Source organism: Lissotriton vulgaris, chromosome 4_1 (genome assembly GCF_964263255.1).
Source record: "Lissotriton vulgaris chromosome 4_1, aLisVul1.2, whole genome shotgun sequence".
In the NCBI taxonomy this organism is placed as follows: Eukaryota; Metazoa; Chordata; class Amphibia; order Caudata; family Salamandridae; genus Lissotriton; species Lissotriton vulgaris.
This window is the reverse complement of record NC_141691.1, coordinates 2,012,810,506-2,012,826,536: the sequence shown is the minus strand read 5'-3', so window position 1 is coordinate 2,012,826,536 and position 16,031 is coordinate 2,012,810,506. Positions and strand designations below refer to the sequence as shown.

General features: G+C 50.5%; 1 protein-coding gene across 11 annotated transcripts in view; it reads left to right on the top strand.

The window, feature by feature from the left end:
* PLEC (plectin) overlaps positions 1–16,031 on the top strand; it is a 624,446-nt gene that overhangs the window by 357,432 nt on the left and 250,983 nt on the right. The window contains exon 1 of one of the 11 annotated variants that reach the window (XM_086966395.1): positions 10,378–10,668. The exons of the other annotated variants lie outside the window; for them this stretch is intronic. Within the exon in view, the coding sequence (XP_086822521.1) occupies positions 10,521–10,668 (148 nt within the window). The 5' untranslated portion in view covers positions 10,378–10,520. Of the gene's footprint in view, positions 1–10,377; positions 10,669–16,031 lie in introns of those variants that run through there. 11 annotated transcript variants of the gene reach the window in all.

Sequence of the window (16,031 nt, the reverse complement as noted above, 5' to 3'; positions counted from 1 at the left end):
GATAGTGAGCACTCTCTGGTGAAGGGGACTGCCTGTCTGACAGTGAACACTCTCTGGTGGGCAGAACTGTGTCTGATAGTGCGCACTCTCTGGTGATGAGGACTGCCTGTCTGACAGTGAACACTCTCTGGTGGGCAGAACTGTGTCTGACAGTGAGCACTCTCTGGTGAAGGGGACTGCCTGTCTGACAGTGAACACTCTCTGGTGGGCAGAACTGTGTCTGATAGTGAACACTCTCTGGTGAGGAGGGCTGCCTGTCTGACAGTGAACACTCTCTGGTGGGCAGAACTGTGTCTGATAGTGAACACTCTGGTGAGGAGGACTGCCTGTCTGACAGTGAACACTCTCTGGTGGGCAGAACTGTGTCTGATAGTGAGCACTCTCTGGTGAGGAGGACTGCCTGTCTGACAGTGAACACTCTCTGGTGGGCAGAACTGTGTCTGATAGTGAGCACTCTCTGGTGAAGGGGACTGCCTGTCTGACAGGGAACACTCTCTGGTGGGCATAACTGTGTCTGATAGTGAGCACTCTCTGGTGAGGAGGACTGCCTGTCTGACAGTGAACACTCTCTGGTGGGCAGAACTGTGTCTGATAGTGAGCACTCTCTGGTGAAGGAGACTGCCTGTCTGGCAGTGAACACTCTCTGGTGAGCAGAACTGTGTCTGATAGTGAACACTCTCTGGTGAGGAGGGCTGCCTGTCTGACAGTGAACACTCTCTGGTGGGCAGAACTGTGTCTGATAGTGAGCACTCTCTGGTGAGGAGGACTGCCTGTCTGACAGTGAACACTCTCTGGTGGGCAGAACTGTGTCTGATAGTGAGCACTCTCTGGTGAGGAGGACTGCCTGTCTGACAGTGAACACTCTCTGGTGGGCAGAACTGTGTCTGATAGTGAGCACTCTCTGGTGAAGGGGACTGCCTGTCTGACAGTGAACACTCTCTGGTGGGCAGAACTGTGTCGGATAGTGAGCACTCTCTGGTGAGGAGGACTGCCTGTCTGACAGTGAACACTCTCTGGTGGGCAGAACTGTGTCTGATAGTGAGCACTCTCTGGTGAAGGGGACTGCCTGTCTGACAGTGAACACTCTCTGGTGGACAGAACTGTGTGATAGTGAACACTCTGGTGAGGAGGAATGTGTCTGACAGTGAGCACTCTCTGGTGGGCAGAACAGTGTCTGATTATTTGGAGAAAAATTGGTTTGGTAAAGTGGGCTGGGTGTGGGTTGTTTGAATGTATGGGAAGTGTGATTGTGAGACTAGTTCGTAAAGTGTGGCGAAAAAGCAGGTGTGCGTGGGTGATGGAAGTGATGCGATTGTGAGAAACATTGTGATGCAAGATGCCTAGTTGTTTGTTGGTGATATGAGGATGATGAATATATGCAAAATATTGTAATGATATGGCATTGTGTTATTTGAATCTAATGTTGTGTATGCCTAAAAATAAATGTTGATTAACTCAGATAGAAATAGATTTGCTGTGGTGACATTGTTATTTCCAATATTACGGTTTTGAAAGGTAAATAAGGGACCAGTACTGGCATCTCTTTGTTTATTGGCATAGTGAAGATCAGCTTGCACACCTGTCGCACGGTCAAAGGAGCCTATGTAGCAACTGCAACTGAGATGTGCTTGCACCGTGGCTGCTGCACGTGCATTACCGTAAATATGGTTGAAGGCGGAATGCATTGTTGGCAAACTCTATGGTCGCACAATTGCCCCGCGCGTGCCAAGAGAGCGATCATTCTCAGTTTATGGTACGTTCCCAGGCACTGGCACAATGGGCATCTTTGCACAAGGGCCCGTTCTCTGCCAAGAGCAAACCGATGCCGCCGCCGTGTTGACATTGGTAGGAGTTGGTCTGACAAAGCGACGCTAAATGAGCATAAAACCGGCTATTGTGACACCGGGGCTTCCTGGTTCCTCTCATGAGCCGTACCCAGTGCACCGGGCGTGGTGACGGTACTGAGGGCCTGGAGTGCTGCGCTCCGGGGGGGGGGGGGGGGCACAGGGCGAATTTAAGGGTGTAGAGTACAATGCTGGAAGTTCAATTCCCAGCCCAGCCGGCCGCACTTAGTGACCTTGGGCAGAAATTATAATATGCCCTGTAGCTGTTCCTCGGCGCAGCGACGGTAGCGCCAAGGGGTGAATCGATTAAAAGGGGCACTCCCTGATATCTGGAGAGGGGTGCCTTTACTGGTGCCAGGGTCCAGCTGGTGGAAGTGGTGGGTGTGAGGGATGCCTAGTACTTGCGGGGAAAGTGAGGTTGGTAAGACCAGCGTGACAAGAGGCTAACGGGGTTCACATCCCAAACCGGTGGAGGAGGCACCGCCAGTCGTGCAGCTTTATTTGTAAGTGCTGTTCTAGGGCAGAGGTGGGGTGCCCGGAAGAGACTGGCGTCTGGTGTGGCACATGCAACTTGTGTGACTACTGTAGGTGGCTGATATCAGAGGTGTCCCCACATTGTCACAGTAGATATGGCAGGTGCAGTTGCGGCCGTCATGGCTCGCGGGGCGTTTAATTTTAAAATAAAAATAAATAAAAAGTTAACTTACCTTCGCTGGCCCGGTCCCGCATCGTCTTCTCTGGAACAGGAAGCAGGCAGCCTCCCTCCCCTAAGCCAATCGCAACATTGTGATTGGTCGGGACAGCCCCTGCCAGGTGTCTATGGGGAGGCCATTTTCTCGATGTCAGCTGCATGCAACCTACATGGAGAAAGGGCAGAGTGCGCATGTCTGGTTTGGTCGGCCCCAGAGGGCCGACCAAACAGTCAGCGCCCTCAGCAGTTGCAAGCCCCTCCTCCCCTGCCCTAGAGCAGGACCGCCCACCGCCCGCACCCAAACAAGCAATTCTGATTTCTCGCATGTGAGAAGCAGAGACATAAAATGGAATTTATAATACCATTTTATGTTTCTGTTCTCGCACTGTGAGAAAGCAGCGGGGCAACTCTCCTCTGCCCACATGGAGGAGCCGCCCCTGTACTTGCTCGGTAATCCGCAGTGCATGGTAGCATTTGCTTCCAATCAAGATACAAGTATGTGCATCCACTGATACATTAAATGACATGCACGTGCATCCAGTGACCCAAATAGAAGCACACGCATCCAGTGACCCAGATAGAAGCATGCGCATGCAGTGACCCATCAAGATACAAGCATGTGCATCCAGTGACCCATCAAGATACAAGCACGTGCATCCAGTGACCCAGCAAGATACAAGCATGTGCATCCAGTGACCCAGCAAGATACAAGCATGTACAACCAGTGACCATTGAGATACAAGCTTGTGCATCCAGTGACTCAGATAGAAGCACGTGCATCCAGTGACCCATCATGATACAAGCATGCGCATGCAGTGACCCATCAAGATACAAGCACGTGCATCCAGTGACCCATCAAGATACAAGCATGTGCATCCAGTGACCCATCAAGATACAAGTACGTGCATCCAGTGACCCAGCAAGATACAAGCATGTACAACCAGTGACCATTGAGATACAAGCTTGTGCATCCAGTGACTCAGATAGAAGCATGTGCATCCAGTGACCCATCATGATACAAGCACGTGCATGCAGTGCCCCAGATGGAATCACATGCATGCATAGAGTACATTTTTATTGTGTATAGTTAATTACAACCTTTACAATATTGTTGTATAAAAGAAGCAACTTGTACTTTAAAATTAAAGTATACAAACTAAAGATACATTAAAATAGAGAAACTTTCTAAAATGTCTGTGTACATATTGATTTTTCAGTTGTATTTGCACTTTACACAGTCAGATTCGGACCTTTGCCGTCCTTTACCTCAGTGTTCGTGATTAGCAGAAGTGCCTTTTGGCAAAATCTAGCGGCCCTACAAGCTGTCTGCAGTTTGTAGCTGTTCAGGGCCAGCATGACGGCCGGGTGGCATGATCTAATTTGAGAAAGTCGAAAAACATGAAGTAGGTAATAACGTCTCAAATTTGTTAAAGATGGACAAATACACAATATGTGCATCAAGGATTCTTCCATTTCCCCACATAGTCTACAAGAGGGTGTCGGCCATGTTTGCTTCCATGCAGGTGTGTGATTTTTTAATATGGTGGTTCCCAGCCGTAATTTTAAAAGTATTTTTTGGGCAGCTGGGGATATATGTTTGACTAAATATGGTTGTGGCTCCGGCTTCCCATATGTGGCCAACACAGTCCATCCATGTTTTTTGTTTGCTGTGGCAGCTTTATCTGCTGTCCATGATACTTGCTTTGCTGCTGCGTTAGTCTCTTTTTTGAATGCCACAAATTATTGATTTGTGTTCCATGCCTTTTCCATATTAAGGCTCGAGATCGCGTTCTCCCATACCATTTTCCATGAGTTTTTTGTCATTTTCTGGTTGTTTATCTCAGTCCAGCAATGGCCCATAAGGGTGTCCTCTTCAGCAGCTCTTAATTTCCAGCATGTTTTTAATATGGCTGCTTGTCTGATTTGGTGCTGGTTTAGTAGACCGAATTCCAAGCGGATCTGGGATTGAGATACGAACCTCGGAATATGAAAGATGTATTTGAACAACTCTGATTGTTGTGTGTTCATAAAGTTAGCATCTTTTCCCTTGTACAACTCCGATCCATACGTGAGAGATGGGAAAATTTTGCAAATATTATCTTCAACAAATGCGAATTGGATGAACAATTCATTTTTCTTTTTAACAAATTTAGGGCGAAGCGTAGTTTGATAGCCTGTGCCTTTCTATAAGACTGATGATCTTTCAGCAACCACCTAGCATCGACTACAACTCCCAAGTATTTGTACGTGAAGGTCTGCTCTAATGTGTTGCCTGCAATTTGCCATTTAAAGTATTTCCTCCCTGGCCAAGCGGAAAAACAGACAATCTTCGTTTTTTTATAATTAATTTGGAGCCCTTGTGCACAGATGTAATCGTTGAGCTTTGTGATGGAACGTTGAAGGCCCAACGGGGTCTGACTGCAGAGTACGATATCTGCGTACTGTATGCTCCTGATTTTGTGGTTGGCTAGCTTTGGTGGATCACTTTCTGTTTCCGCAATGCACTTGTCCAGGTCCGCTGTGAAAATATTAAAGAGCGTTGGTGCCAATACACAGCCCTGTTTGAGGCCAACATGGGTGAAGATTTTACCTGTCCGCTAGAAGCACGTGCATCCAGTGACCCATCATGATACAAGCATGTGCATGCAGTGCCCCAGATGGAATCACATGCATGCAATAACCTAGCAAAATACAAGCACGTGCATCCAGTGACCCAGATAGAATCACGTGCATGCAGTGACCTTTCAAAATACAACCACGTGCATGCAGTGACCACTCAAAGTACAAGCACGTGCATGCAGTGACCCTTCGAAGTTGAAGCTCGTGCATGCAGTGACCCATCAACAGATATATGCACGAGCACTTGCATCCTGTAGCCCTTCAACACATGGAAGCACGCACACCCAGTGGCCTGCAAGGAATGGTAAGCAGTGCATCCAGTGATCCATTGACAGGTAGACGTGCATCCAGGGCCGGCCGCCACGGGGTGTACAATCTGGCACAGAGTGGCCAATCAGGGATGAGGAGTAGTGCATCAGCGGTACATCAGGGATTAAAGGCACGTGCGACCAGTGGCGTATTAGAAGCTGGAGTAGGGCAGGCCAAGTGTGTTTGGAAAAGTCCTTTTAGAAGGTGAGTGGGGGCGTTCGAGCGTGGGTGACAGGTGGTGTCCGCCTCCCGCCGTCTGATGCCTCCACAGGTCGGGTTAGGTGGGGTACCCACCTGAATCCAGGTAGTCGGTGACACTGTCCTGGGTCTTTCACCTACAAATAGTTGGCTGGGTGTCTAGTCATTGGATAATTGGATTGAAGGTTCTTCAGATTAAACACCTCGGTGGTGGCAGCCATGATCCCCCACCTCCCAAGACAGGCCTGGCTGCCTCTTGGCGCTAGCGAGCAGCCCAGCCAGGACTGAGGGAGGGGCGCCGGCCGCACTCCCGCGCATTTCCTCTCCCCCACTCCTGCCAGTGCTGCTGACTTCCAGATGTGCTTCTGAGGGGAGCCGGGCAGAGTGCCTTTTTCCGCTTGCTGTCTCATTTTCTGTAACGCGAGGCTTCTTGTTGGAAGAGAGTTAGGAGGTGGAGTGGAAAAATGGAGCCTCGCCATTTTTATGAAGAAATCGGATGAAGCTTTTTTTCAACTTGGGTAAAAAAAAAATTCAAGAGTTTTCCCCGCGCTTTTCAGAGGCCATTTTTATGACGCGCTTTTATTCCTTCGTGGTCGAGGGAGGGAAGAAATCTTGGCGCCAGTACGTAATTTAAATAGTCCCCTTTGAATAAAGAGACTATTAAAAATTGTCTCTGGCCCCTGAAGCAGAAAGTGATGAGTGAAACCAGTACAATATATATTTGTAGATGCGGTCCACCGAGAACGCGCACTTTATCCTCCACACATGGCGCTCTCTGCAGGTCTCCAGTTTTACTCCTTCGTGCAGTTTTACGTGTTCCTCTGTGCCTGCCCTTTTTATTGACATTCGTGGGCTGTTCTCGAGTCTAGCACATGTATGTACACAGTGGCGGCTGGTGACATTTGAAAGTGGTAGGGCGTAAAATAATTTTCGTACTTCACTGTGGCGAGCGACCCCAAACAACCTACCGGGGGGAAATTTTGAAAAAAGAGTGGACAATTGGAGCATTTTCAAGCAAATTTGAGGTCACAGAAACCCCTCTCGACTAATTTGCAAATGTCCACTTTCACCTCGACAATGTTAACACCAATGAGTGGCTAAATAAAGTGCTGCGTCTGACCTGCACGCCGTTAGAACATGCATCATGCCTTCCGTGGTTTTACTGCCCCCATAAGAACCACATTTCAAGTGTTCAGTGAGAAAGGCCTGCCTGAAATGCTCCATCTTCTACAGATGGGTGTCTCTTAAAGTAATCAGAAAAACTCCACCTTGTGACTAACACAACTGAACATGTTGTTATAGTTACTAATTGCAATCAAACCGCACTGTCAGCTGCATCAACCAAAACTACCTGTTTATAGGCAAAAACACAAACTAGGACACCCCGAACACACCCCAAAACGGTTCCTTTGGATAAAAAGGGAAACCCACACCCTCCTCGACATTGCAATATCGACCCCATCCCCAACACCAATTACTGTCAAATTTCTCACACTCACACAATCGCCCCAGCTATCAATCACAATAGCTGAAACTACATGTTTTATAGGCAAAAATACGAGCTATGCAACCCTAAACACAACCCATCTCCTTCCATTGGATAACATGGGGGACCCCCACCTCCACTAACGTTTCCATTTTTAACACTTCAAGTTCCCCATCACCAATCACACCAAAATGTCTCACAAATATACTACACAACCCCACGTATTAGCTCCATCACCCAAAACTACATGTTTATGGGCAAAAATCCAAACTATTAACTTTCCGAAACACCCCAACACCTCCATATGATAACATTGCAAACCGGACCTTCTCAAAAAATGCTATTTTAGGTATTTCCAGTACTTCAATCATCTTCAAACTTAGTGTGACACTAGTTCCAGCGATTCCAAACACCCTCCCCAAGTCACAACTCAACCGATCTACTGTAAGGGGTACGACTTTTCATCCAAAGATACCCCACCCCCAACATAGAAATACATTCCTAAATCAACCAAATCTGGCCAAAATCGGCATGCATTGGCCAAGGGAAATCACAGCAGAAGAGAGACAGTTTAGTTTCGTTTTTTAAACTAATCCCCCTCTCTCCCACCTCCCACCTCCCCCCTCCCCTCTCCACCTACGGACACCTTAGTGTGTGCGAGGTGTGAAGCTGCAGACTTGTTTTTTTTAAAGTTTACCCGACCTCGCGCCCTCTTCCGTGGGTGCTGGCAGTGGGACACATAATCACACACACATACACATATCCATTCATGGCAACACTCTCCACCAAACATTCATGCATACACGCACGCACGCTCGCACAAAACACTTTAAAATAAAAGAAAAACACACACACACTCTTACCTTACCTTGCTGCCGGTTCCGGTCCGCGCCACCTCTGGGCTCTGCTCTGCTCCCCTCACGTCACGTCACAGGCTCGCAGACCCTCTTGGCCAATCCTGGCGCCAGGGGGGGCACAGGCCTTCTTGCCCGCAGCACGCCCATTAGGAGGCCGAAGGGCTCCTAATGAGCATGCGCAACCAAGCAAAAACACAAGTGCACATGAGTGGACACGGTGCGAAAATTCGCCCTCCGTCCCCACTCATGCGCACTTGGTGCTGCATGCCCCCTGGCCTGGTGACGTCTGACAAATGACGGCAGACCGCCCACCCCCTTCAGGGCGGTCTGGCGTCATGCAGATGAAGACGACAGTTGAGTTATTCTTCGAGCCCTCGGCGTCTTTGAAGTGACTGATTCACTTCAAAGACGGGCTGAGCGAGGGGGGGGGCAACGCCCCAACGCCCATAATGGACGGACCGCCACTGTATGTACATTTGCTGTGTTCGCTCCCGCCCCTGATTGTACCCTGTTACCCCCTCCTCCAGTTTCACATGGGGGTCGATACGTTTAGGGCTGGTTTCCCGCGGAGGTTAACGATTCTTTTGGGTGGAACAATAAATATTCCCTGACACAGTGGCGGAAAAGAAGCCCGCGAGCTCCAGGGGCTTCCTCCGGCAATGGCCGGTCTGTGGCATGAGCGCTCCGGACTGGGTCCGGAGAGGGGAGGGGGGGGGGGGGCTTCCTGCATGTACTTTGCAGCCCCCCAAGTTTCGTTAGGTCACTGCTTTGACATTTATTTATCGCCTCCACCCCACACTCCTCCCCTCCCCCCTGGCGCCCCATCACAAAAGGACACATTCATATCTGCGTTTTATGATTCCCGACCCGCCCAAGTCACAATTATCATATTTCTTTCTCCAAAAGGCTATCGGGACAAAGCTCCCTTTCTTTCACCATCGGATTCTAAAACCAAAGTTTTGAAGGTGTGCCCACAAACACAGCACGTGACGCGCAGAGTGCTCCATGCAATGCCCGCCCTTTACCCACAGATACGTCACGCGGACCCCAGCAATACCCTGGTCCCTGGCACGCCACCTTTACTGCCTCGTGCGTTACGCACGGACGTGATTGGCCTCCGTCTGGGCCCTGGCGCATGCGTTGGCCCGCGTGCTGTCTGCTCACGGTGGCGCGTGGTACCAGCTTCTACTCAAGCCTGCCCAGGCTACCATGTACCCTTCTTGTCCTCTGGGGTTTACTGTTCCCGGCCCCCTTGGACTTCCTGTCAGTTATCCCTGCACGGTCTCGCGCTTTGTTGCGCCCACCCAGCTTGCCTGTTTCCCAGCATGCTCGACCGGTGGGCAGTGCTTGGCACGTCTCCGGCCTGACTCTGGTGGCACCCGTCTCACTTTTGCCCACTACTTTTGATCTTGCACCGACTCCATCTTTTACCAAGTGCCGGTGTTTCTGATTACTTGCAGGGTCTCCAGCTATCTATCTCACTTCCTGCTCTTTACACGCACCCGGGCGGGAGGGGGCTCTGACTTTGCCCCGTCCATCTGGTGACCCTGTTTGACTGCATCTTACGTACTTATGGACCTGTTTCGGTCTTCAGATTTCCCACTCCCCCACTTCTTGCCTATTACCAAGGCAACTGGAACTATGCTGCACGAGAAGTCCAAATTATGCAGCTGATTCGAGTAAATTATGCAGCAAGGAAAGACAAAATATGTGGCATAACGGAGCACATTTCTAAATAGAATTACTGCATTATTTTGTATTGTTTCCCCTTGTTAACACTATTTGAGCATTGGCTGCACCTCATTGGTCCCAGTATAACACCCAAATATACCAATAAACTACAAAAAGGTGATCAATCAACCTTTGCAAACGGCCTTCCACTGCGCGGCAACGCGGGACTGCTGCGTGTTTAGTAACTTTTGAAGCGTTTGAGCTTGAAACACATTTTGTAATTGTTAAAATCTGTAGCTTATGCAGCAGATGATGGGTTATGTGGCAACTCTATAATTATGCGACAATCGCTGCGGGTGCATAAGCCCAGTCGCCCTGTCTATTACTCGTGGTCCTTGCTGTATTTTTTGCCCACAGTTTTCGCGGTCTCTGGCATTGCCACCCTGTCTGTTGGGTGATTTGTTTTGAGTGGGTGCTCGGATGTTGTGCCACAGGGCGGCGGGTTGGCGACGGTTTCTCCTCCGGCCGGTGCCACGCCTCCCTTCCCAGTCCCCGGACCGGACCGCCCGGTTACTCCGGCTGTGGCTTCCTCGTTTTGTTGTCGCTTCTGTTGTTGCCGTCAATGGGAGGGGGGAGGGGCCGCGGCACGGAGGCGGGAGGCGCACGGGCAGGAGGGGAGGGCCTGTGTAATTAGATACAGAAAGCTCTCGCACAGGCAGCCCTGGACACAACATTATCGGCTGCCTGCGTCCTTCTGGGAGCCGGGGGAACTTTTTAGGGGTCGCATACTCTGTTTTTGGGCGGCCCGGATCCCTCCTGATCCGGTGTTTCGGGCGCAGGAAGCCATGGCCGGGCAGCCGATCAATCGCCCCCCCAGCTCGTCCTGGTACTACACCTTTAAACGAGAGATGCTCCTGGAGAGATCTGATTGGCTGAACGGGCTGTCGGAGCAGGAGAGGAAGGGACACCTGTACAAGAAGCTCTGCTGTGTGGGTAGGTGATGGGAGGGGGTTCACGCGTAGACGGCCCCCATGTTTTGCAGGAGTGCGTTGGCTGTGCTTGTAGCTATAGTTGCATATCCTACTGACAACCAGGTGTCTAGAACACGCCCCCCAGGGAAGACTACTTGTTGCGCATGCGTGCCATTATTGCACAGGTGTGCAAATGTATTTGGATATTACGTGTGGGATTGCGCTGTCAGCTTATTGAATACATGTGGCTAACTTTACTACAGGTGTGCGTGTGATGGCTGTGTAATTGTGGACTACACTGTGTATCTGTGACAGATGCATGTTGTGCGACTGCGCCGTGCTGTTCTTTGACCTGGTAATGCAGGCACATACATGATGGTGTGTTTCACTGTTTCTTCAGTAGTGTGACATCCGGTGTGTGACTCAGGTGTGTTCATGCGATGCACATTCAAATGACTTTCTGTGCAACTACAACGTGTAGGTGTGAAACTATACCACGCACAAGAGGTGACCTCGTTGTGCAGGGTTCGACTGAAATACACAGGAATGTACCCGTCAGGCACACGTGTGCGACGACACTAAGTAGTGTGACGCCATTGTGCAGGCTTGTGTCTCCCTTATTCAGAGTGCATGCCCCTGCATGTTTCTGAAGGTACGGATTGCCTGGACGCTGAGGCAAGCGGTGGGATTCACAGTGTACTGGCCCAGGGGTGCTCTGCCGCTTTATGAAGGCGTGTGCTCTGTAGTGTGAGTGTCATTTCTATGAGAGTCTCTGGTTGCTTTGCAGGTGTTGGGAGTGGGTGGTCTGGAAGGGGTTGAGTAACTGGTTAGTAAGTGGCCTCTCCTTAGGCCTAAGAGTGGTCGTCGTGGGCATGTGTGAGAGTACTTCTTTGGGTTCGCGAGAGCGGCTTTCCTACGGGTATGTAAGGGTGGGTGCCCTGCGTGTCTGCAGGGATGCAGCTCACGTGGCCCCAGGATGCTCTGCGTGTGCGGGAGGATGGGGGTTGCAGATGTGTAAGGGTGAGGATAGTGCTACTCGGGGTGTGTGAGGGGGGATGATCTGCAGGCGTGTGTTAGGTGCTCTGTGGGTGTGTGAGTGCGTTTTCCCTATGTGTATTGGCACAGGTACTTTGCAGATGCAAGAACGGGTGCATGGCAGGTGTGTGAGGTGGCTGTTCGTTAAGTGGTTGGTGAGGCCAGGTGCTATGTCAGTGATTGTGGGTGGGCACTCTCTAGGTGGACATTTGACCCTGTGACTCCCAGGGTATTCTGCAGGTGTGTAAGAGTAGGTGTTGTTTTTGTGTGTGGGAATGGTTCATCGCAGGGTTTGAGAGTGTCTCTTTCAGTGTGTTAGGTTTGTGAGGACAGTTGCTATGGAGGTGATTGTGGGCGGGTACTCTCCAGGCAGTGAGCTGGTCTTGTGTCTCCCATGTCGTTCTGCAGGTGTGTGAGAGTGGTTGGTGTTTTTGTGTGTGGGAATGGTTCATCGCAGGGTTTGAGAGTGTCTCTTTCAGTGTGTTAGGTTTGTGAGGACAGTTGCTATGGAGGTGATTGTGGGCGGGTACTCTCCCTGCAGTGAGCTGGTCTTGTGTCTCCCATGTCGTTCTGCAGGTGTGTGAGAGTGGTTGGTGTTTTTGTGTGTGGGAATGGTTCATCGCAGGGTTTGAGAGTGGCTCTTTCAGTGTGTTAGGTTTGTGAGGACAGTTGCTATGGAGGTGATTGTGGGCGGGTACTCTCCCTGCAGTGAGCTGGTCTTGTGTCTCCCATGTCGTTCTGCAGGTGTGTGAGAGTGGTTGGTGTTTTTGTGTGTGGGAATGGTTCATCGCAGGGTTTGAGAGTGGCTCTTTCGGTGGGCTAGGTTGTTGAGGACAGTTGCTATGGAGGTGATTGTGGGCGATACTCTCAAGGCGCTGAGATGGTCTTGTGACTCCCAGGGGTTATGCAGGTGTGTGATAGTGGGCGTTGTTATTGTGTGTGGGAATGGTTCTTCATAGGAGTTTGAGAGTGGCTCTTTCGGTGGGCTAGGTTGTTGAGGACAGTTGCTATGCAGGTGATTGTGGGCGGGTACTCTCCAGGCAGTGAGCTGGTCTTGTGTCTCCCATGTCGTTCTGCAGGTGTGTGAGAGTGGTTGGTGTTTTTGTGTGTGGGAATGGTTCATCGCAGGGTTTGAGAGTGGCTCTTTCAGTGTGTTAGGTTTGTGAGGACAGTTGCTATGGAGGTGATTGTGGGCGGGTACTCTCCCTGCAGTGAGCTGGTCTTGTGTCTCCCATGTCGTTCTGCAGGTGTGTGAGAGTGGTTGGTGTTTTTGTGTGTGGGAATGGTTCATCGCAGGGTTTGAGAGTGGCTCTTTCGGTGGGCTAGGTTGTTGAGGACAGTTGCTATGGAGGTGATTGTGGGCGATACTCTCAAGGCGCTGAGATGGTCTTGTGACTCCCAGGGGTTATGCAGGTGTGTGATAGTGGGCGTTGTTATTGTGTGTGGGAATGGTTCTTCATAGGAGTTTGAGAGTGGCTCTTTCGGTGGGCTAGGTTGTTGAGGACAGTTGCTATGCAGGTGATTGTGGGCGGGTACTCTCCAGGCAGTGAGCTGGTCTTGTGTCTCCCATGTCGTTCTGCAGGTGTGTGAGAGTGGTTGGTGTTTTTGTGTGTGGGAATGGTTCATCGCAGGGTTTGAGAGTGGCTCTTTCAGTGTGTTAGGTTTGTGAGGACAGTTGCTATGGAGGTGATTGTGGGCGGGTACTCTCCCTGCAGTGAGCTGGTCTTGTGTCTCCCATGTCGTTCTGCAGGTGTGTGAGAGTGGTTGGTGTTTTTGTGTGTGGGAATGGTTCATCGCAGGGTTTGAGAGTGGCTCTTTCGGTGGGCTAGGTTGTTGAGGACAGTTGCTATGGAGGTGATTGTGGGCGATGCTGTCAAGGCACTGAGATGGTCTTGTGACTCCCAGGGGTTATGCAGGTGTGTGATAGTGGGCGTTGTTATTGTGTGTGGGAATGGTTCTTCATAGGAGTTTGAGAGTGGCTCTTTCGGTGGGCTAGGTTGTTGAGGACAGTTGCTATGCAGGTGATTGTGGGCGGGTACTCTCCAGGCAGTGAGCTGGTCTTGTGACCCCCAGGGGTTATGCAGGTGTGTGATAGTGGGCGTTGTTATTGTGTGTGGGAATGGTTCTTCATAGGAGTTTGAGAGTGGCTCTTTCGGTGGGCTAGGTTGTTGAGGACAGTTGCTATGCAGGTGATTGTGGGCGGGTACTCTCCAGGCAGTGAGCTGGTCTTGTGTCTCCCATGTCGTTCTGCAGGTGTGTGAGAGTGGTTGGTGTTTTTGTGTGTGGGAATGGTTCATCGCAGGGTTTGAGAGTGGCTCTTTCGGTGGGCTAGGTTTGTGAGGACAGTTGCTATACAGGTGGTTGTGGGCGGTACTCTCCCTGCAGTGAGCTGGTCTTGTGACTCCCAGGGGTTCTGTAGGTGTGTAAGAGGGGTGTTGTTTTTTGTTTGTAAGAACGGTTCGAAACAGGCGTTTGACAGTGTGTTAGGTTGGAGAGGACAGTTGCTATGTAGATGATTGAATGGGGTACTTTCCAGACAGTGAGCTGTTCTTGTGTCTCCCAGAGTGTTCTGCAGGTGTGCTAGAGTGTAGTGTTTTGTGTTTCCGGGCGGTTAACTGCAAGTGTGGGAGGGCTGGGTTTCCTCAGCTTCGGGAGAATGTAAACATAGGAGATTGGTTGTGCTGCGGAGGGGGAGGAAGGGTTGCAGCACTCACAACTTGATTCATGACTTTTTTTATTTGGCATTTTGAAAATGTTTTGACACCTCCCCTCAGCTGCTCTGAGTGTAAAGTACACGTCCACACGGGATTAAGCGTCCGGTTATGTATAAATGCACTTGTGTTATACCAGAGTTATTGAGCGTTCAGAGTTTTTCGTACATTTATTTCACGGTTGTCAATTGCCTCGTTGTAAATATTCTTTAGTGTGCGTATGTTTCTCCAGCTGTAGTGGGTGTGTGGGGAAGGCCATGTGGCTGATTGGATGGCGAACATCATGCAAGTGAACATGTGCTGTGTCAATGAGAAGAGATAGAGACACACCCCTTAACCCCTGCGGTGCCTGGCAGGTGTCTGGTTGCGAGTGAAGCCGTCTGTTTACGCAGGTGGGTGCACAGCAGGGGGTGGGGGCTCCTGTGGCTGCCCTGGTTAATTATAGCAAGGAGGGAGGGTAGGTTTCTGGAGACAGTGCTGTCGCTAGCATCTCTTGTTGACCATCCGGTCCCCTAGTGTCCGGGTGAAGGGTGGTTCGCATGGAAACCATCGCTTGCATTGTTTGTGAATGAACACAGACAACAGAAGGGTGCACTATCTTGTAGATCAGGGTGTGAATCACAGCCTGTCAGAATCTGGTGCTCTTATTCACAGAGCTGATCTATTGTGTGCCTTCCAACTGCTGACCAAAAAAACGATGGATTTAACCAGATCTCTCGACTGGAGGTGAATGTTTGATTTGCTCTGCATTCTGTCCATCATCTGTGTGTTTTTTGCTTTCTGGTCCTAAGTGTATGTCCAGACGTTGGCCCGGTGCTCTCCATGCCACTGGAGTCAAACTATCCTGGCTGATGAGGGGTGAACCCCCAAAACCAGTCCTAAGATGCTTGTTTCCGGTCCAGGGAGGACCTGGCTCTCACCTCTGGGATTGGCAACCTCCTGGGTCTGGCATAGGGATCCTGACCTCTCAGCTCTGGGATTGGCAACCTTATAATATTGTCTTAAAAGTTCCCAGACCATTACGTCTAGTGCTAGTTCTCGAGTTCTCAGGTGGAGATTCCATCTTGCTTCTGAGACTGGCTAGATAAGTAGAGGATGTCTCACATCCAGGGCACCTCTTGTTTCTGGCACAGGTTTACAACGCCTCTCCCAGCAATCACAGGCTAGCCCAATGTACTGGCACAAGGGCATGGCATCCTGACCAGGTCGTATTGGCACACGGTTTGGCCCTTTCTCCCATCTAGGTCAGTTGAATCAAGGTATTGTCCGCGTTATGCAGAATACTCGAGGATTGCTCGGGCTAGTGCTTCATCGAGGCCACAGCAGGCAGCTGCCTTACAGCACCACATAAATGGCCATTAGAGGGCGTCAGACTGCAACACATGGCCTTAAAATGCCTTGTAGGTATTGTAATGGGAGTGGCCGAACAGCAAAGGGACATTTTACCTGGGGCTCCAGATATCCTGGCACTGCTGATGCTGAGGCTCCTGCCTCTAGGCTGGCTGACTCAAGGGGTCTCTGAAGTATGCCGTGCCTCTCTCCTCCGGTGTCTGCTCATTGAGGGGTTCGAAGGAACCGGGGATGCCACCTCTAGGATGACTGTTTCAAAGGGTTGTCTTAAGTATGTCATGCCACTCTC